We start from the raw sequence: 22,623 nt of genomic DNA, 5'->3' as shown, positions 1-22,623 counted from the left end.
TGATATTTAATAAATTGTTTTAAAAAAACTTTTATCAATTTCTTTATAATATAAAGAATTATTTTTAGTAATCATAATACAGAATACAAACAAACAAACTAAATTAAACAGCATCTAAATTATGAAGACAACCAATCAAGTATTATGTTCTTTCTAGAATGATGTTTTAAACTCTAGCAATTTCACCTTCTTTATTTTGTTATTATTTCCTCATAATATATCTCTAGGATACTTTAACAATAATAAAATAGCAAAAAGTGGTCGAACTTTATGTAAAATTTTCAAATTTTCAACTAACTACCTTTGAAAATAAAATGGTTTTCTTTAATTCCAATAATATTTTAAATCCATTAGAAGGGTACTTATGCAATGCAATGAGATGCATTTGTATTTTAATGTTTCGTTTTATTCTGTCTCAGTCGATGTTATAATACGGTTTTATGTGGCACTGAAAAAACGACAATGTTTTTATTTTTTGAATAAAATATAAATATGAAGGTATCATAATTTTTTGAAAAAAAAATGTATCGATTTTAGTATCAAATTAAATAATTAAAAGTGTTTGTTTTCTTTTGTGTAATTTTTTTTAAATTTAAATTTTATTATAATTTAAATTATTTTTAATAATGAAGTAATTTATTTTTGATCTAATAAATATTTTTTTATAAAAAAATAATTAACATTTTGGTAAATTTAAATTAAATTTAATAATGAAATAATTTATTTTGTTTTTGATTTGTTTGGTTTTAAATGTTTCCAATGATATAGTTATATAACATATTTTAAAAAGGTTGTTTGTTTTTTTGTATACACGTGTCATTAAAGTAACGTATATTTTTATATATAATGATATTTTTAATTAATTAAAATGTTTAATTACTAATTGTGTATCCATATAACATGACATGATGTGAATTTTTCTTATAAATCAAGAATGAAAAATTAATATAGTATTTTATTTAAAAAAATTATGAAATTTATATAGTACTATGTTGTATTAGTCGAATTCATCGTCTTTTGCATATATTTGAAGGTCATTTTGAACGACACAATTCATCTCATAACCATTCTTTTCGCAGTTTTATCACTTTGTAGATGCTACCGTAAGTGTCTTTGCCGTGAGTTACTGATAGTACATTATATAAAAATGAAAGACTATAAGTAGTCTTGTCACAAATGGAGTTTATTTGTTTTTTTCTTGCCTTACTGCAAGTACCCTTGCTACAACTGGATAAATTTATAAGTTTAGTTGTTTTTTTAAGGGAAAATTGCATCAAAATGGAACCAACTTTCATCTAATTTCTATTTTGGGGAGCCAACTTTCAAAATCGTCATTTTGGGGAACCAACTTGCATCTGATTTCTATTTTGTGGAACCAACTTGCATCTGATTCCTATTTTGTGGAACCAACTTGCATCTGATTCCTATTTTGTGGAACCAACTTGTACCTGATTCTTATTTTGGTGAACCAACTTTCAAAATCGTCATTTTGGGGAACCAACTTGCACCTGATTCCTATTTTGGGGAACCAACTTGCAAAATCGTCATTTTGATGAACCAACTTGCACCTGATTCCTATTTTGGGGAACCAACTTGCAAAATAATTATAGAAAAATAACAAAAATTCGTTTTTTTCCAAAAATTAATGCAATAAAATCTATTTTTCATTTCAAATCTCGTTTTTTTTTAATTCAGATATCAAATTGAATATTTGCAAAAAAAATCCAACTTACCACAATAAAAATTGTTTTTTACTAATGCAAAAAAAATCAATTTAATAGAAAAAAATTAATTGATGCAATAAAAAATAAATATTAAATATCACATTCAAGATTTTTATATCTCACCAATTGCATCAATTAATTTTTTTTCTATTAAATTGATTTTTTTTGCATTAGTAAAAAATAATTTTTATTGTGATAATTTGGATTTTTTTTTTAAATGTTCAATTTGATATTTGAATTAAAAAAACGAGATTTGAAATGAAAAATATATTTTATTGCATTAATTTTTGGAAAAAAATGAATTTTAGTTATTTTTCTATAATTATTTTGCAAGTTGGTTCCCCAAAATAGGAATCAGGTGCAAGTTGGTTCTCCAAAATGACGATTTTGAAAGTTGGTTTCCCAAAATAAGAATTAGATGAAAGTTGGTTCCATTTTGGTTCAATTTTCCCTTTTTTTAAATCATCATGCCCCACTCTCGCATTTTTTACTTATCAATGCACCCTTCATAAGTTGGGTCAAATACACTTGCGGATGTATAAATAAAATTGTAAAATTAAAGAACAATAACTAGGAAGTGAATTTTTGTAGGTCAAAATGACTATTTACGTGAGTTTTTTTTTTTATATTTTATCGTGTTTATCACTTGATTAATTACCATTTTACAAAGTTCAAACGAAAATTTATATATACAATTATAAATTACAAACTTAAAATTTAATAAAAATGTAAAACAAACAATTTATTAATATTCATTTTTATCTTATTTCAAGACATTCTTTCCACCTTAATATTTAATGCATCATTCCAAGCTCCAGCTGTTGACATAGGGCCCGTCCATTCTTTTTCCGCACCTACTGTTTCTCTTTGATTTGAGTTTTAATTCATTCCAGTTGACTCACATCCAACTCGTTGACCAAGCTCAGAGCCAACTCGTCAAGACCATTCCCCAACTCAGTTCTAACTTGGTCATGAATACCATTGACTCACTACGACAAGACTATTCTTTCTTTTCTTTAAGCTGGGTCCATCGATCAATGGCCATCTGTCGAATACTACACCTCACCCGACTTTATAATTGTTGTCAACATAAGCCGTTTCGTTACATTATATTCAATTTCATATGCGTAATGATTTTAATAAATAAACCGATAATTTCACACACAAAAATATATCTATATACGTCCTACGAGTAGCCTTTTGAATGATATTAATTAATATGTTCATGCTACGACATCCTTTTCATCCAAATCTTGCAAACTATAATTGATTCAATCAAAAGCTCATAGACTGGCATGGTCATTCAACAAATATGGATGTGCATCCTAAAAATCAAAGACTCAAACTCAATGTATGTAGATCATTGATGCAAAACACTGATGTCGGTTTTCATTTAATCGATCCCCATCCACAATGGCAACAACAATGGTGATAATGTGAATGTGTTTCTTGAGCCACACGGAACCACCATTCCCTTCCACATGAGTGACAGGACCCATAGACTTGAATGCACAATTTTCAGTGCACAACAGAAAAATATTTGACGAAAATATCATACGATGATAGCTAGATATGATAATTTATGACATTTTTTGATGCTGGAGGGGCAAAACTATTTGAAATTATTGAGGATTCTCTTGGCTTTTGAATGTTAAAAAGCAAAGGCTTTGCCGACAATCCATTTGAAGAAGCTTTTAGTTCAATCAAAGGTTTGCAATAAAAAACCAAAAGTATCAAATTACACACATTTTGGTATTCCAAAAGAAGAAATTCAAAGGGTTGATAATAGTAGCAAAACTACAAACCTTTAGTTTAACTTGCTATCTACATTACTCTTCATTTGTATCATATGTTTATTTAATCACATTGTTTGCTCCCACACCATTCAATTCATGTATTTTTTTTCAACTATAGACATTAATAATCAAGTCAATAAAGTATATAAAAAACCAACAAAACATCACTTCATACCAAGTTTTAGATTCTTATACAAGAACTTAAAGAACGGGAGGTTCTTATATAAAAACTCTCCCAATTGATAGTTTCTATAAGCATCTTCAACGTAGGGTTTTTTTTTTTAAACTTGTTTTTTGTACTTTCTCTTGTCGCGTCATTTTCATCTTCTATTCCTGTCTTTTAATGGTTCTAAAACTTTCTGAATGAATTTGTATCATGGATCTCTCTTAACCATTAAGAGCCCTAATTCCATTGTACACAATTACCAAACAATTATATTTTATTTTGCACTATATCATGATAGCCTGTTAATTATTCTGACCACTTAATTATTCTGCACAAAACCATTCAGCAATTACCAAACAGCTCATAAATCAATAACATATATAAAACTACATGATGGTAGTTATTATAAGAACCCGTTTAGAGGTCCCATGTATACTATAAATTAAAGTCCTTTCACACTAAGTTGAAGGTAAAAATCTAGATTCTTGTATAACATTTTAAAGAATGTGAAATTCTTTTATAAAGATTCTCTCCAATTATAGAAGATACATTTTTTGTTCATAAGAACATGGTATGTTGTTTGCATGAATGAAAACATCCAAGTGATTGAGTTAAGTTTGCATACATCAAGATTTAAACAAGAGACACTAAATAAAAATAAAAAAAGCATAGCCTTTTTAGGGTTATAAAAGAGGTTTATTTTTAAATTTTGATTGATGAATACATGAAAACAAAAGATGACTATTACATACGTCACCATCATTTATTTATTTATTTATGATTAAACATATAGGAATAGGAATAGGAATAGGAATCGGTGGAGGATGAAAACAGAATTTGAATGTTTGGGTTTTATTTTTCGTATGAATAAAACACACAAGTGAAGGAAAATAAAAGGTGAAAGAGGCAAGGAGTGGATAATTGGGTGCAAGTAGTTGCCACCAGCTAAGGCTTCCGACATCGACTTCACAACTACTGCCGCCTGCTCCATATATACACACACAGATCACACACTCTTTTTTCTCCATCATCTTCCTTCCCCTTCCCCTTCCCCTCTCAATTAAACATGGAATATGGCCGTCTTGGAAAGTATCAGCCCGGAAAGAACCGACCCGATGCTCCATTGACTCCCAATAACTACGCCCCCCACTCAACCAACTCTACTTCCAAAATTAAGCTTCTTCTCATCTTTGCATTCACTCTCATTGTCGTGTCGGCGGTGTCGGTGGGACTGGTGGCGCGTTTCGGACCTAAACATTCCGGCGGAGGACCACAGTCCGTCGTCCATCCCCGCCCAACGGAAGCTATGTCACGAGTTTGTGGCCGGACTCGTTACCAGAATTTGTGCCTCAACTCGCTGCTTAAATTTCCGGGATCACTCGGTGCGTCGGACAAAGACATGATCCACATTTCGATGAACATGACTCTGCAGCGCGTGGGGAAAGCGTTGTACACGTCGGCCGAGATCAGTAATCTGAAGATGGATACACGTGTACGCTCGGCATACGAGGATTGTCTCGAACTACTTGAGGACTCAGTGGATCAGCTGTCACGCTCGCTGTTCTCCGTCGCTCCGGCGGACAGTAGTAAAAAAGGGCAACACGTTGGGTCGACTCAGGATGTGATGACGTGGCTCAGCGCTGCGTTGACGAACCAGGACACGTGTACGGACGGGTTGTCGGAGGTGGAGAACGGGTATGTGAAAAAGCAGATGGAGGAGAAGTTAAAGGACTTGTCGGAACTGGTGAGCAATTGTCTGGCGATATACGCGGCGGCGAGTGACGGTGATGATTTCAACGGAGTTCCCATACAGCACCGGCGGAGGAGGTTAATGTCATTTCCAAAGTGGTTGGGTAGAAAAGAGAGAATGTTGCTTCAGATGCCGGTGGCCGGAATCCAAGCAGACATAGTGGTGTCGAAGGACGGAAATGGGACGTGTACGACCATCGCCGAGGCGATAAAGAAGGCGCCGGAACACAGTAGCCGACGGATCATAATCTACGTGAGGGCAGGAAGGTAAAAAACCAAATAACTTTTTGAAGTTTGCACACATGCATCGTCATCACTTATTAAATGTCGATTACTTTTATGAATATAAATATGAAATGGTTAATTAATGGTTAATGCCCCTACTTTTTATTTATTTACTGACTCAAAAAAATAAGAACAACTTTTTATTGAAATAAAAAAGTACAAGTTTAGGTATTCAGAAAATGAAAATAGGGCCATCCTTTGAGTTATGGGCAATTCCAGATTAGATACGTAATAATAATTATCAATCAAACTTAATTATGGGTACATACTACTTATTTATATACTTTTTTTGACTTTTCAGTTATAAATATATATATATATATATATATACACATACACGCTCTTTTAAATTAAAGAAATTTGATGGGTATGATTATGACATTGTCAATCATATGATTTGGATTTGGATTTTTTTTTAATGTAAGATTTAATCTGACATCGAAATAAATAAGCGTGTGACATCTTTTCTTATAATTCCATAACGGATTAGGACACTTGTCGTATGTCATCTTTTTATTGCATAAATTTAAAAAATATATAATTATGATGGATAACGGATGTAGGTATGAGGAGAATAATTTGAAGGTTGGGAGGAAGAAGACGAATTTAATGTTCATAGGGGATGGAAAGGGCAAAACGGTCATCACAGGAGGAATAAGTGTGGTGGCTAACAATGTCACAACTTTCCACACCGCATCTTTCGGTAATTATATTTCTAACCCTTTGTCGTTTTCATGTTCACATGCTACTTTCCTTTAGTCGTTTGACAAAATTACCCTCTGTCGTTTTGGGTAAAAAGGTAATTGAGTACCCCGCTTCTTTCCAAAATTGGGCATTATTCTAGAGTTTGCAATTATTACATGCAAGGAAGGAACTAAGATGAAAGATCACCCTTTTGCCCCTTTCATTATTATCTTTTCCTTCTTTTTATTAAATTCAACACATAAAATAAAATAAAATAAATGGCTAGAAATTGTAGGCAAAAACATTAATAGACTCACATTATTTGTAGGTCCCTTTGGTATCCAATGCAACTAAATATTTTGGTCTAATTGAATCATATAATATAACCAACACCCACCTTCAATGTTGTTGTTGTTTTCTTTTTTCTTTTAATTTTAAAAAAATAAACTTGTATAAAAGTTATTTTCATATAAAGACATTTGATTTTGGTTGTATACTTTTTATATTTATTTATTTGAATCGTGTTTTTTAGAATAATAAATCTTGTTAATTAATGATATAATGTTGACTGTTTGATCTTTTTTATTCTCAAAACAGCCGCCACCGGTGCTGGTTTTATTGCAAGGGACATGACGTTCGAGAACTATGCGGGCCCGTCCAAGCACCAAGCCGTCGCACTACGAGTTGGTGCGGACCATGCCGTCGTCTACCGCTGCAACATCATCGGGTACCAAGACACGTTATACGTCCACTCCCAACGCCAATTCTTCCGTGAATGTGACATTTACGGCACCGTCGATTTCATTTTCGGCAATGCTGCTGTCGTTTTCCAAAACTGCAGCATGTATGCCCGAAAGCCCATGCTCCAACAAAAGATCACCATCACCGCCCAAAACCGGAAAGACCCAAATCAAAACACCGGGATCTCAATCCACGCTTGCCGGCTCTTGGCCCAACCAGATCTCGAGGCTTCAAAAGCTAGCTTTCAGACGTATCTTGGCCGGCCGTGGAAACTTTATTCTCGGACCGTCTACATGTTAACTTACATGGGTGACCACATTTACCCCAAAGGTTGGCTAGAATGGAATGCAACTTTCGCACTTGACACGTTGTACTACGGTGAGTACATGAATTATGGCCCGGGTGGAGCCGTTGGACAACGAGTGACTTGGCCAGGATATCGGGTGATCACTTCAACCATAGAGGCTAGCCGGTTCACGGTGGCCCAGTTCATATATGGATCATCATGGTTACCTTCGACGGGAGTGGCTTTTTTAGCTGGTTTATCTGAATAACTTTATCTGACACTTGAAAAAGAAATATTTATGGATTTATAGGTGATAAAAATAAACATAAAAAATGTAAACTCCATGTTGGATATATAAGTTTAACGTTGCAAAACATAGCAAGTATCATGTATTATAAATATTATTCATGTGTTGATTTAATACTTTGATTGGCTCAAAGTTTTAATAAACAATTCCTCAATTTGTCATGTTTTTTTCTATTTGGATATTACGTAGAAAATATATGCCTGCATACATAAATGCATGAGACTTGCTACATAGATACAAACATATATACGTCATATATAGATTCATACATATATGCGTCATAGATATATATAGTAGTCCATTTGACCGTATTATTTTGAAAAATACGTAGGAAAAGGAAATGAAAATAAGAGAGTGGTTGTGACGTGACAATAAATGGATAATGGGCCAAGGGAAAATGACCCGAAGTCCGCCCTCCCCACTCCACTTGCCTTTGGAATTTATAAACTCTAAAATTCTTTATGCCCTACACATCAAACAACACAAACGACCACGGACAATCGCCCCATTATATATATATATATATATATATATATATATATATATATATATATATATATGTGTGTGTGGATAAGTTATATTAACAATTTAATTAGTATTTTTGTGATATATTTAAAATTTCTAATCTTTAAAATCCATGAAACGCATCTCGAAAGAGTTTGGTGGTCCTTGTTCTTGTACTGTCCGTACAAAATAAAAATAAAAATAAAAATAAAAATAAAAATTGAATGTTGTTTGTGTTGGTGGGTTTAGTGTCATAAAGCATGTTGGTGTAATTGTGATTTATTTGAGATTGATTCAGACGATGAGGCAAGCATACGTAAGTTAGGAGGTGCAGAGTGCATGTTTACAAATGTTGCCCTATCACCTTAGATCGCTATAAAGTGAAGGTCAAGAGGGTTGCGCCCCCTTGCAGGGTCACCCCTGGTGGGGTTCCAAGGAGTTGAGCCCCTGAGCAATGGTCGTGTGTATTCAGCTATCACCGAGCCACCACTAAACGTGTGAGCTTGGCTGTCGCTTAACATCCTTCAGTTGTCGTTGAAGGTGTCTTCAGTTGTGGTTGTTGTCGCTGAAGAGCCTAAATGATGGTACGTGTTTGTTGGTTCAAAATTTCAAATTTGGTTGTAATTGGTTTTTGAACTCATCCTTTAACGGTTATAATCGTGAAACCACCAATAAAACGTCAATAACCGTCGATCTCTCATTTAAATATGTAAAACGAGAATCTGGGTAGATATCTCATTTAAATATGTAAAACGAGAATCTGGGTAGATATCTCATTTTTCACAGCCTTTGGAAACGACAGAATAACCTCAAGAATTATCCCAATACGAAATTTGCGAACCCAAGGCTAATAGGGTCGAATTCTTAATTCAGAAAGTGCTTTCCGACACGATGCTTGAGTTTTGTCCGGTCCGTGCACAATCCCTAACAGTTTGTGTAATCTAAGTTTAAACCATATAATTTAGAAGAAGATGTAAGGAACTTGATCGAAATAGACAAATTTTCCAACCGAATTTACCTTTTTAGCTATTTTTGGAACCATATATCTATTTTAGTCATAGTTTATACAAATGGCTTACGCATTTATGTAAAGCCTATTTCCAGATTAGTAAAAGAAAAGAATTTTTTTACGCAAATGGGATCCTTACGCAATTTTTTAACGTAAATTTGCGTAAAGATTTTCTTTTTCAGTTTTAATCTGAAAATAAGTTTTACGTAAATACACAAGACATTAGAGTAAACTTTGGCTAGAATAAGAATCCTCTTAAAAAGTGCTAAAAGATGAAGTTGGTTTAAGAGATGGGTTATTCCCTAATTTTTTTTTATCAAGAAAGTATTTAATTGAATATTTAAAATATAAAAATCATTTTAAATGTATGACTTCATGCATGACGTGAGCATGGATCATACAAATGCTTTATAAAACTACATGTGAAATAACTAAATTTGAAAGCCACTACTTATAATTTAAAAAAAAAAAAATCAGATTTAAGAATATTTTAATTTTATTAAAATATATATGAAACTGAAAATAGAAATATTAAAAGTACCATTTTGTAATATAATAAATAACGACTTGGTCATAAAATTAAGAAAGAAAAACCCTGCAATTCTTTTTATGGTGTAGAGAAAGGAATATATAAAAACACTGCAAATGAAATAGTATCAGAATTCCTTCATAAACTCCTTTGAATGAAGTCCCAAATTCTTTCCTCCATGTAAAGCCGATCCTTAAGAGGGCGAGGCATATGTCGAGCATCTGGGAATATTAACAACTCGTAAGCTTTTCGAGCACCCACCAACGCATTCACGAGCCGAGCCGTATGCCTGAAGTGAACATTCTCATCGATCAGCCCATGAACCAGCAACAGCTTCCCATTCAGCTTACCCACATGGCTCATCACCGAGCCAAATGAATAACCTGATTTGTTCTCGCTCGGCATCCCCATGTACTTTTCGGTGTAAAAAGAATCGTATCCGTCCCATGAGGTCACTGGTGCACCGGAAACCGCACAATTGAAAACATTGGGAAACCTTGACAGCGTAATGGAAGAGAGGTATCCTCCATAGCTCCATCCATAGAGTCCAATATGACCGGCTTTTGCCAGCCCTTCTTTCATCAACCATTCGGCTCCAGCAACCTGATCTTCGGCATCAAAACGTCCAAAGTTGTACTTCATTGCAGCCTCAAATGCTAGTCCTCGCCTAGAACTACCCCTGTTATCCATCTGGAGAAAGACAATTTTTATCAATTTCATGCAAAACCAAAACAACACACTGCTATCAAGATAAGGGTCGTTTGGTATGCAGACTAGATAGCACTGGACGAGAATGAGATAGGTGGGTGAAAGAATTGGACAAGGTTTTAGGGGTTTTAATATGAATGGGTAATTTAGTAATTTATCAATCTTGTCCTATCTTCCTGTACTTTGTTAAAAAGACGCATTTTTGTCCCATTCAATCCTGTCTAACAAGTTTTTTTATTCGGTCATGTCTAGCGTACCAAACGGACCCTAAAAGCACATTAATGATTCACATAGTACAATCTAGAATACTAGCTAAGGTTGAGGACTAACCTTCCACACTAGGATGCCTTTACTTCTAAGATACTGAGCCCTCATATCAACCGTGTTCGCCCAAGAATCACTGACAAGCTGTACGCCAGGACCACCATAGACCGCAACCATAGTTTTATATGGTGGTGGTCCAAACTTCCCTTCATCAGGTTTATATAATGCTCCGTATAAAATGGTACCGTCTTTTGCTTGAATTTGAAAAATCTTTGGAGGTTCGAGTTGCAGCTTCTTAACCCTTGGAATTGTAGACGCTTGTTGCTCATAAAGAGACATAATCAGGCTTCCGTCGTGCAAAGAGCAAAGGGATGCTCTAGGAGGCGATTCCAGAGAATCATGAATATCTACAAATTTCTGCATTTGATGATCGAGCACCACCACGTGCTTTCCCTTGCCACTGGTCAACTTCACTGGGCTTTCTAATGGATTTTGTGGGAGCAGTTTAGCACGATACAGATGGCACTCCAGAGGACCATCTAGAGTTCCAGTGAAATATATAAAACCAGAGGTTTCATTAACCCCTACTATCTGTTCTACCATCCATTCACCTTGTGTCAAGGGTCCCAGGCAGACCCCATTTTCATCATGCAGATAAAGATGCCTAAACCCTGTTTTTTCGCTAGCCCAAATAAAACCACCTCCTTTATCCAAAGGTGTGAAGCAATCGTGTAGATTGACCCACTTGTCATGTTCTTCAACGAAGATACATTTTCCCTGGCCTGTTTTAGTATCACATTTGAGGATCTTCAGTTTGGAATGAGACCTGTTTAATACTTGTGCAATGAGGATATTTCCATGCATCCAGTTAACTCTGGCCAAATATTCATCATCTTCATTCCCCCCGCAGCAAAGATCCATCCAAGTCACAGGTCCTCCAATAACAGGAACCACCCCGAGACGAACCTTGACATTTGAGGCCCCAGCAAAAGGGTAAGCATGTTCTTCTTGAGCCTCTGAACCAATTGTACTCTTACCCTGGTGCATGATCCTGTAAAGAGGTATCTCAGATGAATCCACCTCAGTAAATGCTATGCATTTGCTGTCTGGTGACCACCAATAGCCATTCCTTCTATCCATCTCTTCCTACAATTTACACACATGAAACCTGGGTATCATTGCTAATTAACAAATTCAGAGATGGCTATCCTATCTTCTTATTCAGCTATGTGAAGAGTTTGATTGCTTGCTTTCAAATATACATCTTAAATTCTTCACACTGTTTCTCAGGAAAAGCACATGAAGAAGCTCATGATTAATATAAGCACTTCGGGTGAGTGGGTGGGTGTGTCTCAGGGGTGGGCTAATGGAATGAGAATTTTACCTGAGCTATGTACTCGGCAACAGCATGCGTCTGTAATAAACACCAAAAAGTCAATGTCATGTCTATCTGACATACTAATCAGAAATAGTAAAATTTTGCATGTGCTGAAATAAATATCAAACAGAACTGGTATGGCATGATATGCAGTCAGGAAATAAGACATCCATGCCAAAAAAATTCTCTGATATAATCAGGGCAGAAGATTTTAGTTAAAGAACTACAGAGAATGCTAAACTTTGTCTAAGCAGTCAAATTTGGCTTAGAATCACACAAATCCTTCAAAAGATTGGCTTATGTGCACACGGATTTCTACCGCACATCATTATTCTTAGCAAGGGGTTGACATAACAATGTTTGTGCCTTTGCTAGCATAACCCTCATTTTTTCGACAACTAACTTGGTGCTTCCAGCTTTTCCTCACAAAATATAACACATTCATAGGCTACTGATTCAGCATTGAATACACTGAAGGTATCTGAGTCCTCCAAGAGATAATTTCAACCTGTAGTCTTCTTGGGGTTTTTAGTGTACATCACCTTTTTCTAAGAGTTACCCACACTTCCCATACGCGTGTGTTGAATTGCCAAAAAGATCATTGTTGAAGACACTAGAACAAAACTGCAAAGTGATCACCCCCTATCTATCTATCTATCTATCCATCTATCTATCCATCTATCTATCTATTGACTTCACCAATTAATTATGAGAAGATCACAGTAAAACTCATAATGCCAAGTTATCTGAAAATCGCACCACCAACTTCATGATTGTATATCAAAGAGTACCATAGATCACTGGGCTTTGAGTGGGTGAACAAGGCCATATGGTAGAACTGCATTGTAAAGATAAAATCATACTACCAACAGAACTCTTTTCATGTTGTTAATTATGCAGTTAAATGTAGAGTTTGCTAACCTTGGTGCTCCCATTAGCGCCAGATGTCAATCGTTTTGACCTGTTGTACAAAAGATCTAATGCATGTAGTTCGTTGTTTCTTACATAAGCAAGCATAGTACCATCTGGAGAAAGATGAGGATCAACAATTGGATAGGAATCACTAGGAAGCTTAAGCTGTGGTTGTAAAGAACGATCCATGAAATATATCTGTGCAAAAACAAAAGTAAGTGATAAATAATGGGAAAATAAAAATTCCAACTAATATAAGCAGACTATGTGGTGGTAGTAAGAAAATAAACAAAGCAGCAATCTGATACATGAAGCCTGTTTAGGGAAGAAAAACTAGGTCATATAACTTGCTCATTGTACAACAGACACGGATACGAACCCCGGCAGGCAAAGGCACCATAATTGTGGTCTTCTTAGAGCTTGTTTTCACCCATTCATAGCGTGTCACTCCCAAACCACGTTCTCTTGACCTTTCCCTCCTAAGCTTCTCTTCTTCTGATAAATTATCTTCATCAAGCCCGCCATCAGGAGGACTAAAAAACAGTTCTTGCTTACAAGTTGTGAGATCAAAGATGAAGACTTTTCTGTTCAGTGTTTGATCGGGACTAAACAAGTAAGATATAAGATTGTCATCAGGACTAAAAGTAACCGATGTTGGAGAACCATAACCAGGTAATGGGTACTGCACGATCTTCTCAGTTGGAAAAGAAACTTGACCATCAGTACTATTAGGAAGAGCAGGGTCTGCTTGAGTCATCTTGCAAGTCGAATTATTGGAGTATTTCAACTTCTTATTTTCACTTGTTTCACCGGATTGCATCAGAAAGAAGTGATCGAATTGACGTGTTCAGGATAGCAACAACACTATAGAGTTCAAGAACATGATTCTGCACAGCAACAACTTAATTCCGCCAAATAGTGATTGTGACATCCATATATCTTCTTGGATGTGTCAGTGGATTGAATCACACAGAAGTTGAGCTTCCTAGGCAATCACCTACTCATTAGATATATGATCCTGCAGAAGAAAATCAACCACAATTCATAAGTCAATGTGGATGTGAGTATAAATGAATTAACAAATTAATTTATACATTTGACTACTAATATATGCAACAAGCTCAGTGATCGCATGGTAAAAGTATAATAAACCAAAGTACTATATAATAGTCTCAAGTTGTTGAATTACATCAAGAAAAGAGTATTTAGAGTTGAATAATTCAGAGACATAAAGCTACATGAACATATTCAATTTAAACCTGTGTATTTATTATATCAGAACCCAATTAGGATACTAAAACCAATAGCTAGTTAACACTTGTGCACACAAGAACTAATGTAATTCTTGAAGAGATCACGGATGAATAAAAGTACAACTTTTTAATTACCAGAAATGTTAATGTTGAGGATAAGCTAATTTTAGTTCCAAACAACTGTAACTTATGACTTCATAGCTAACCATATACCCAAAAAGTGAATAAAAAAGGGTTCTATTTAGTTAGAATCTTGTTGTTCCTGATTGGAGTTTGATTGAGTGAGAAAAGTTATTAGGTTTTGTAGGCCCAAACACCCAAGAAGGAACCAACTTGCCCACAATTTGCACTTCACGAAGAATCACAATCGCAGAAAGAAGGGAAGTTAGAGGCAAGTACATTACAATAACATTAATGAATGGCACACACAACATTAATAATCCAAAGCCAGTACAACAGAAACAAATGCAATAAGTTGCGTATAATGAATGATACACAGTGGATCCCTCGGTTTTGTCAATGACGGAGAATAACAATAAAATAAAAAAAAGAAATCGATTCAACCTAATCGGATTAAAAACCTTACTATAAAACCCACACAAATCAATTCGTTGATGGAACACACATTCAAATTAAATGATTAGCATGCAAAAACTTATGAAAACAGAATCGAACCTCGAAAAAGACGTAGTCTTTGTGATGGGCAAAAGTTCCGAGATGTGGTCGGTGATGGATTCAGAAGCGGGATCGGAGAAATGAGTAGCGAGTATGGAAGTGGTATGGACTATTCCTTCTCGGAAATAGACGCATATGGAGAACTAGAGAACACGAATAGAGAGATGCATTCGTATTTTGACTTTCTGGTCAAACATTTTTCCAATTCCATGGTTAGAGTTTCGTATACAATTGCGATATCAAAATTATTAAACTCACAAGAGAGTCTTATTATTTGGTTTTATCTTTGTAAAAAACCATTTCTTATTTTGGACTTTTTTTTTTCCCAAGTATAATTCTTGTTTTAATACGATACCTAGTAAACTTTAAGCATCCATTCTATTAATTATCATGAATTAAATGGTAAAAATTACGTTACAGGTTATATGTAACGACATAACTCCCGGTAGAATAATGACTTTATTTTTATGATGAACTCGAGCTCTTTTTGGCTCCAAACTTTGGCATCGTGAGCTTACTCGAGATAACCTCCATATTGTCTTTAGAATATCATGTGAGTGAGGTTGTTTGTATTGCGATGGTTGATATATATAAATATATATATATATATATATATATATATATCATTACAAGTTGTATTTGTTGGCATCACCACCCTAAGCCACCGCTCGTTATGAAGGTGACAATGAAGAGCTCTCTTAATTATTTTGGTCATATTTTTCGGAACTTAATTTGAAAGTCATATTTTGACCTGGATGTTTTTGGGATGCCGTTAATAGCCAATTGACATGGTAAGTACCCATACACAGAAGTTCGCAGAGGTACTATTTCTTGAAATGTGGACAAATGAAAGTTTAACTCCTAAAGAAGCACTCTAATGGAATTCATAGGTATATATTAAGAAGCTCTATCAAATAATAAGAAAAGGGATATGTGTTGACATGAAATGGAATTATATTTTTTCATTTTTTTATTGAACAGAAAAGAAAAAGGATTCGGCCAAAATGCGGACTTCCACAAGGATAAAAAATGGATTTACTACGATTAGATTCAAAAAAGCATAAGCTTCGGGCAATTTGGCGAAGAAAAGATCACTCGGATAAAGGGAAAATTAAGACAGATCAAACTTTCCAAAGATCTTGGGCAAATCCAAATAAGGTTTTCCATTGTTTCATAATGAACTTGTTTTCTGCTTCTATATCTATTTGATGACAAGATAATCTCTAACGAGGATAACAAATTTTACAACAAATACCAAATTTGATATTAAGGTGTTGTTTACCAAAAGTTTATCGGTGACAATGGCAAAGAAGTAGAATGTTACCTGGTACGAAAACATAATAGCAACCAAGGTTCTTACTCGATAAATAAGGAATAAAAACTATTATCTGATTAGCACTTACCGTGTAAGATACGATTAGATTACAAGAAAAATCATTTTAATAGCAAAAAATGTTACCAACAAGGTAAGTAAGGATGGTAACTCTTGGTGGTGAGAATTTGGTTCTAAATCACTTCAAAGGAGACAAATTTTGGTGTAATAAATAATAACACACAAAATTTAGAGGAGATGAAAAATACACTTAATCTTATATTTTGGTGTTATTCATTACAAAAGATTTATTATTTACACTAGATTTTACACCAATTTTATAAATTTGATGTAAAAATTTAGTATTACCATTAAAGATTTCTTAACGATTCATATTTTTAGAACTTTGTATAAAAATATTCACAATTTTTAACCAGATTGTAACCTTTTCATGTTATTATCAAATAAAAATCATATCGTGTCTGCGACTTAAGACCTATATAAACACAAAAAAGTGGTTTTGGCGGCTGGTATGCTTCATTGACTGTTTATTATTAAGTTTCATGACTACAACACAAATTGGTTCTATGGTCTAGCGGTTAGGACATTGGACTCTGAATCCAGTAACCCGAGTTCAATTCTCGGTAGAACCTTTATTTTTAAAGACTTTGTTTTAATTACACTGGTGGTCCTTGTCGTTTGCTTAAATTTTGAATTTGGTCCCTAAAACAAACTATCCACGTTGATGATCCCTAACTTTTCATTTTCACAACATCCACGGTCTCTCCACTTAACACCATTGGTTTGACCTTTTTGTTCTTCTTCCTCCACACAATGCCCAAAAACTGGATAGGGGTCAAGATGTTGTCGCGCACTAGCGACTGACTCAAGTGCCCTTGTACTGCACAAAATGGTCGCCTGGTGGTACCTATTATTTAGCGGTGAGGGATGTCTGGTGATACATAGATGACTTTTGGCCGGTACAACCACTCGATTGTCCACTTCTAATAAACGTAATTGTGCCAATTCCAGTTTTGAACTACCGCAGACTTGTTTCATAGTTTTCAACTGAGCGGCAGACCCAACACGACTGACAGATTAGCTGCGTTAATTAAACTCGGAGTCTAATTTGGTAATGGGTGGTTCATTTTCTAGTTAATTTTAGGATCGCAACTTCTTACGCAGTCTATGCCAGTAGTGATATCCTAATTTGGCTTACCTCTCCCACTCATCAAGGCAGAACATTAGAAAGGTAAACTATTGCCAAGAGAGACCGGGGAACGCATTGCCTTCACCTACAAAATGATCAGTTACCAGAGTGCTTCTCAGGGAGTCTGTAAAGGAAGAGAAAGGTGGGGGAAGAAGAACAAAAAGGTCAAACTAACGGTGTTAAATTGAGGGACTATGGGTACTATGAAAATGAAAAGTTAGGAATCATCAGTATCTGATTTGAACACCCACGGCTACCAAAAAAAAGCAGCCCTATCTCTTACTCGATCAAAATCTCTTAATGAAATTGGTTATTGTAAGATTCCCGAACTTAGTAAGAACGTTTATTACGAGATTTTAAAAAATAGCCCTTCATCTATGTTGTGGATTCTGGTGGATTGACTTTGGATCAATTTTTTATTATGCTCCAAATCAAAATCAAAATAAAGTACATCAATTTCCACGCAAATTTAATTTCCCTTGGTCAAGTTCAATATGCCATATTGCCATGTAGAGAATTAGATCAAATAACAAGAACACTGTGAGGAAGTCCATGGAAATTACTCTTAAGCCCTTGTTGGATGTCCACGTTCTTCCGTACAAACATGACCAAAACTTGGAAAATACCTACAGATCAAGATTAGCATCTTGATTCTGAAGCCCAGAAAAGATGAAAACAATGCACCAACAGTTACAGTTGTCTGGTGGGCAACAATAGACTAATCACATCATTGTTTTCAAGAACCCACAAGAATGCATCAGCATCTTCCCCAATAACAAACTAAAAACTCGCCTATTTTGAGTGATCAGAAAGCATCTTTTCATGTATTACCTGCTTTCATCGAGTCATCATCATCTAGGAGTCGATCTCCTTGGAGTTGCTTGAATTGGGTACTACAAAATATTCAAAGCAAAATTTCAATAATATTCTCATTATTGAAGGGTCTTCAATCAACTTGTCTTATATTTCAATTAGTAGAGAATCTTGAATTTGGATGGGCACATGGATATTTTACCTGCATGGCATACGGTGAGCTTTGTGCCATGAACCTAACAAACTCTTGCTTCTTAACTTCGAAATTGTACTTGACATGTGCTAAGAATGCTTCTTCCCTCTGCAGATCTTCCGTTGTTGTTTCCTTTTTCTGCTTCAACTTCTTCATCTGCTTTTCAGTTTCAACCAAGTTCTCTGGTGGGTAAGATCTTACTGCAAATTTAACATCCATCTCTTCCCTAAATCAGATCAATGAAACATATAATTCAACAGCAAGATATCATTATAAGCAAAATTGAAGTTTGGATAATAACACACTTTTTAATGATTTCAGTAACCTATGTAGGTGAAACAAAGCAGAACTTCAAAAGTTTGACGATATCTAATTTCTTACTGATTTCCAAAACCAAATACACCATTTCTCCTTATAATGGCACCGTCCAGCGATATGGCTCCATCAGATATAAAAGGAAGTGCCTGTAGCATGTGTGCTCTGGTTCTGTAAACTTGCAACTTCGAGAAGAGAGTATAGAAAAGAGTCTCTCTAATCCCATGTCCATCAGTTGTGAGAGTATTCAAATGTGCATTATCAAAATGAATCATATTTACAGCAAACCCAAGAAACCCTGCTGGAGATTCACCATTTGGTAACTTTGGTTTCAAAAGAGCAAGCCTCCTTTGTGGGTCATCAGGCATAAACTCACCAACATATGGTCTGAATCCAAAAACAAAAGCAGAAAAAGAAGCCAAACAAATCAGAACATATATCAAGAATTATTTTCCTGAGAAGTTAGGAAACAACCTCAAATTTTCAAGACAGATCACACCGTCCATGGTCCTTCCGGTTGAAGCACCAAGCCCATGAAGTCCAAAGCTTTTACTTGGAAAGCCTTCTTTGTCATTAGTTTCCAGAGCTTCAACACCATCATTTGTCATGCAAACTAATGCTAACATAGTATCTAGGCCAAGGTACTCTGATAGAAGCCTGGTCCCCATAAAAGTTTGAAATTAGTGAGCATTGAAATTTTTTAAGAAAATAGCACATGTGCCTCCACATGCCAGCAATGATTTCCCCAGAAATCCGTGTATATATTACTTTACATGTGATTGATTAATGTAACTAACCTGCTAAGATTATCATCGCTAACTTTGCCAAGAGTAGCAACAACACCTAGGACATTGTGACTAGAAGAAGTCGGATCAGCCTGAGTGCCAAGATACTTCATTTGGCAAACAATGCCAGCAGCTGATTTCTCATGCTGCATTAGATGCTCAACTGTTGCCTGCTCATCCCGCTTGTGGGAGAAATCCTCATCTTCTGTCATAGGTGCACTTGAGATACGAGGAGTTCCAAGAGTAACTTAGAGATTACATGACATGAGAAACAAGTTTCAGAAGCATGGTGCAAACACGTACAGCTATTTAAAAAGCATTAAAAAAAACTTTATGCTGCTAAGGTTTTCAAAAAAGGTTCCACCCATGACTAGCCTATCCATTTACACATGGGTCTTCCACACACCAACTTGTGGAAAATTTACAGAGCGCATAGACAGTAGACTAGGACACTATACCTTGCATATCTGTAATTTGATCGTCTAAGCTGTTTATACGAGTCTTCAGATATTTGATATTTTCTTCATGATGTTTTATATTTTGTCCTAGCATTAGCAGTTCATTCTCAAGTTTCTGCAAAGATTAACAAACATGACAAGTCTTACTACTAAAAGGTGCAGAAACTAGAAAGCATTCATCCGATTGGTGAAGTCAGAAGTGGCCAACAACTTGCAATTAGCACAAAGCAAAAAATATTCTAACGTGATATTGATAAAAATGATAAAATAATTGGAAGTAACTGTTACTGCTCCAGATGCGCTAAACAACCTTCGAAGAATAAACAAGTGATTCTGCCTGAGAGAGTGCACTGTTTGCCACTCCATCTGTAGCAACATGAGATGAGTCGTTCTGACCAACATAGTTGATTGCTGACGGGACTTGCACATTTAACAGCTTTGCATGTACTGGCATCTGAAAGTAGAAAGCCGTCTTTGTAAGAGATGTAGAATGTGAATATGCTGTTAGTAAAGATGGCAAGGTCGGAGTAGACCAGAGGCCACGAAAGACTGAACTATTAAACGAAATACCCCGATTCTCATAGAGTCCAAGGAGCTACGGTGGAGTTATAAAGCAACCATGATAGGACACTCAACTGGATCCCTCGACTACAAAAAATCAAACCCTGACTTGTATTCAAGGATCAGATGCCAATGTGGGTGATCAGCAATGAAAGCGCAGACAGGGTCACTTGAAAAGCATGCTTATCAAGTCATCCCTCTTCTTTGACCATCACAGTTTCTACTCTATTTAGCATGCACTAATGAGCAGTGATCTACATTCTATTTCTAACCTGTTCTTTTACCATTTTTTTGTAGTTTATTTCTCTTTCTCTCTTTCAACCTTATGTCCAACTTTTAGAACCAAAGATTTCCTGCAAAATCCTCTTTCTAAAACTTTTTCAAGTTTTTCTTTTGAAGTATATAATATTTATAAACAAAAAGTAAAACAAATAAACTCACACCCACCTCCTCATCTTTGGTGAGGCTTGAAACTTGACCTCCTAGTAGGCCAAGGACTCACATACCAATATGAGCCCTAAGTGCACCCAGAAAATAATCTAAAATCTACCATATGATAGCAGTTGCTCCAAATTCGAAAGGCTAATGATCGCAACTTGGTTAGCCCCAATAACAATTCCATCTCACTTCTTCCGTTGATGCTTCAAAAGCATTTTTGCCATTCATCCATTATATATCTATGTAGCAATTCAAGCCTGATGATGCCTTCACCCATGCCCTGGCTTGAACTATACTTTTATGAAATTAAATCAAACCAAACACATCCGGGTATGTCTCGTAGGGTCAAATATGTTGTTTATCCAAAATAGTAGAGCGGTTGTTTGATGAAAGCAAAACAGATTGGAAAGCAGTGCTTCATAAAGTTTGACAAGAAATGTTTTGAAGAAATTGAAAAATGGGAAGGAACTTGGCACCAAAATAGTAAATTATCTGAAGTAAGCAAGCCTTTCATTCTCCCCTGACGAAACACATTTTATGATCTTCTAAAATTTCATGAAAACCCACATAAAAATCCAAAAATTAAGATATTCGAATACCAATCATATCAATTAACGCGTATTCTCCTACACAAATTTGGGGAATTTACACAACAAATATATATATATATATATATGTATATATGTATGTGCATGTATATGATATGTTGAAAACGAAAAACAAGAAATGCGAACCCTAGAAAATTGATACCTGTTGGTTAGGTGAAAACATGGTGTTGGAGACGTATCAGGCTTTCAAATTTTGTGAAATTGATCTCCTCTATCTCACCACATCACATGTACGACATGGTGTGTTCGCCTTGTAGTTCAGACTTGATCGTTACAATAGAGTATAGACCCACCCACTCGTTTATTAAAATTCTTGATGTTGATTTGGGGGCGTTTTAAGTACAAAAACTTCCCCTTCAACTTATTGTCATTGGACAATTTCAACTCTTCAATTTCTAAATTGACATTTTAAGTACTTTATTATTGCTTTTGTACTATGTCGGCCCCTGTCATCATTCACTTTTGTTAAATAACCAAGTAAATAGCTATGCCGTAAAATATAACAAAAATCAATATATTTAATATTTACTAGTTGTGTACCCGCGCAATGCAGCGGGATGTAAAATTCGAATAAATGTAAATGAAAAGTTGCATGATATCCCTCAGGACAACATCATGTAAAGTTGGTTCCGAGTAAACTTTCCTTAGAGTGTTACCTTGATGGAGTGAAGAAAACTCATCTGATTTTGGATGATCAACTACACAGTAGAAAGAGCAAGAGCGAGCAATATTCTCACTAACGAATGATATTAACCAAAAGAAGTTGATTGCTTGAATGATTATACCAGGCCATGGAGAGGTATAAGTCAAAACATGCATTATGTTACCCCATTTGCAAAAGTTTTAAAATGTTGTTCTACGACATCATACCATTCAACACTCTCATCGTTGTGTACAACATGCATCAAAATAAAAATCGATATAAACACCATAGACATCTATTAGTCTTGAGGTAATCCT

The 22,623-nt window shown here is 35.2% G+C and overlaps 3 protein-coding genes and 1 non-coding gene across 5 annotated transcripts; 2 read left to right on the top strand and 2 right to left on the bottom strand.

Moving 5' to 3' along the window:
- The first annotated feature begins 4,752 nt into the window (after positions 1–4,752).
- Positions 4,753–7,899, top strand: LOC112516785 (probable pectinesterase/pectinesterase inhibitor 34). The gene is made up of 3 exons (XM_025124022.1): positions 4,753–5,702; positions 6,284–6,423; positions 7,002–7,899. The coding sequence occupies exons 1-3, from the start codon at positions 4,753–4,755 to the stop codon at positions 7,697–7,699; spliced, it is 1,788 nt and encodes a 595-aa protein (XP_024979790.1). The 3' UTR covers positions 7,700–7,899.
- Positions 7,900–9,830: 1,931 nt separating this feature from the next.
- Positions 9,831–15,056, bottom strand: LOC112519058 (dipeptidyl aminopeptidase 4). Its single transcript, XM_025127002.1, has 6 exons — positions 14,971–15,056; positions 13,422–14,060; positions 13,052–13,240; positions 12,137–12,166; positions 10,819–11,898; positions 9,831–10,470 (listed from the first exon to the last, which is right to left on the bottom strand). The coding sequence occupies exons 2-6, from the start codon at positions 13,860–13,862 to the stop codon at positions 9,919–9,921; spliced, it is 2,292 nt and encodes a 763-aa protein (XP_024982770.1). The 5' UTR covers positions 13,863–14,060; positions 14,971–15,056; the 3' UTR covers positions 9,831–9,918.
- A 1,807-nt stretch (positions 15,057–16,863) lies between these two features.
- TRNAQ-CUG lies at positions 16,864–16,935 on the top strand. The gene has a single exon. It is a non-coding gene; the product is annotated as a tRNA-Gln (tRNA).
- A 1,084-nt stretch (positions 16,936–18,019) lies between these two features.
- LOC112515942 (protein DEFECTIVE IN MERISTEM SILENCING 3-like) lies at positions 18,020–21,933 on the bottom strand. Of its 2 annotated transcripts, none has more exons than XM_025122928.1 (8): positions 21,806–21,933; positions 20,367–20,510; positions 20,057–20,171; positions 19,611–19,845; positions 19,288–19,470; positions 18,880–19,200; positions 18,508–18,724; positions 18,020–18,385 (listed from the first exon to the last, which is right to left on the bottom strand). In XM_025122928.1, exons 1-8 carry the CDS (start codon positions 21,824–21,826, stop codon positions 18,344–18,346), a joined length of 1,278 nt encoding a protein of 425 aa, XP_024978696.1. In that variant the 5' UTR covers positions 21,827–21,933; the 3' UTR covers positions 18,020–18,343. The 2 variants fall into 2 exon arrangements, with proteins under 2 accessions (XP_024978696.1, XP_024978703.1); XM_025122935.1 differs by having other exon boundaries at positions 19,611–19,803; positions 21,806–21,916.
- Between the last annotated feature and the right edge of the window lie 690 nt (positions 21,934–22,623).

The sequence above is a fragment of the Cynara cardunculus genome (genome assembly GCF_001531365.2).
Source record: "Cynara cardunculus var. scolymus isolate 2C chromosome LG 1, CcrdV1, whole genome shotgun sequence".
In the NCBI taxonomy this organism is placed as follows: Eukaryota; Viridiplantae; Streptophyta; class Magnoliopsida; order Asterales; family Asteraceae; genus Cynara; species Cynara cardunculus.
Note: the sequence above shows the minus strand (reverse complement) of the source record. Positions and strands in the feature narration are given on the sequence as shown.

Excerpts from the sequence above, each read along its gene's own strand:
- LOC112515942 (XM_025122928.1), bottom strand. The coding sequence starts at position 21,826 with ATGTTTTCACCTAACCAACAG. Across the intron at positions 20,511-21,805 it reads TGTTTTCACCTAACCAACAG|ATGCCAGTACATGCAAAGCT; the intron begins GTATCAATTTTC and ends TTCTACTTTCAG. Across the intron at positions 20,172-20,366 it reads CACTTGTTTATTCTTCGAAG|AAACTTGAGAATGAACTGCT; the intron begins GTTGTTTAGCGC and ends TAATCTTTGCAG.
- LOC112519058 (XM_025127002.1), bottom strand. The coding sequence starts at position 13,862 with ATGCAATCCGGTGAAACAAGTGAAAATAAGAAGTTGAAATACTCCAAT. Across the intron at positions 12,167-13,051 it reads GCGCTAATGGGAGCACCAAG|ACGCATGCTGTTGCCGAGTA; the intron begins GTTAGCAAACTC and ends TGTTTATTACAG. Across the intron at positions 10,471-10,818 it reads AAGGCATCCTAGTGTGGAAG|ATGGATAACAGGGGTAGTTC; the intron begins GTTAGTCCTCAA and ends GTCTTTCTCCAG.
- LOC112516785 (XM_025124022.1), top strand. The coding sequence starts at position 4,753 with ATGGAATATGGCCGTCTTGGAAAGTATCAGCCCGGAAAGAACCGACCC. Across the intron at positions 5,703-6,283 it reads ATCTACGTGAGGGCAGGAAG|GTATGAGGAGAATAATTTGA; the intron begins GTAAAAAACCAA and ends TAACGGATGTAG. Across the intron at positions 6,424-7,001 it reads TTTCCACACCGCATCTTTCG|CCGCCACCGGTGCTGGTTTT; the intron begins GTAATTATATTT and ends TTCTCAAAACAG.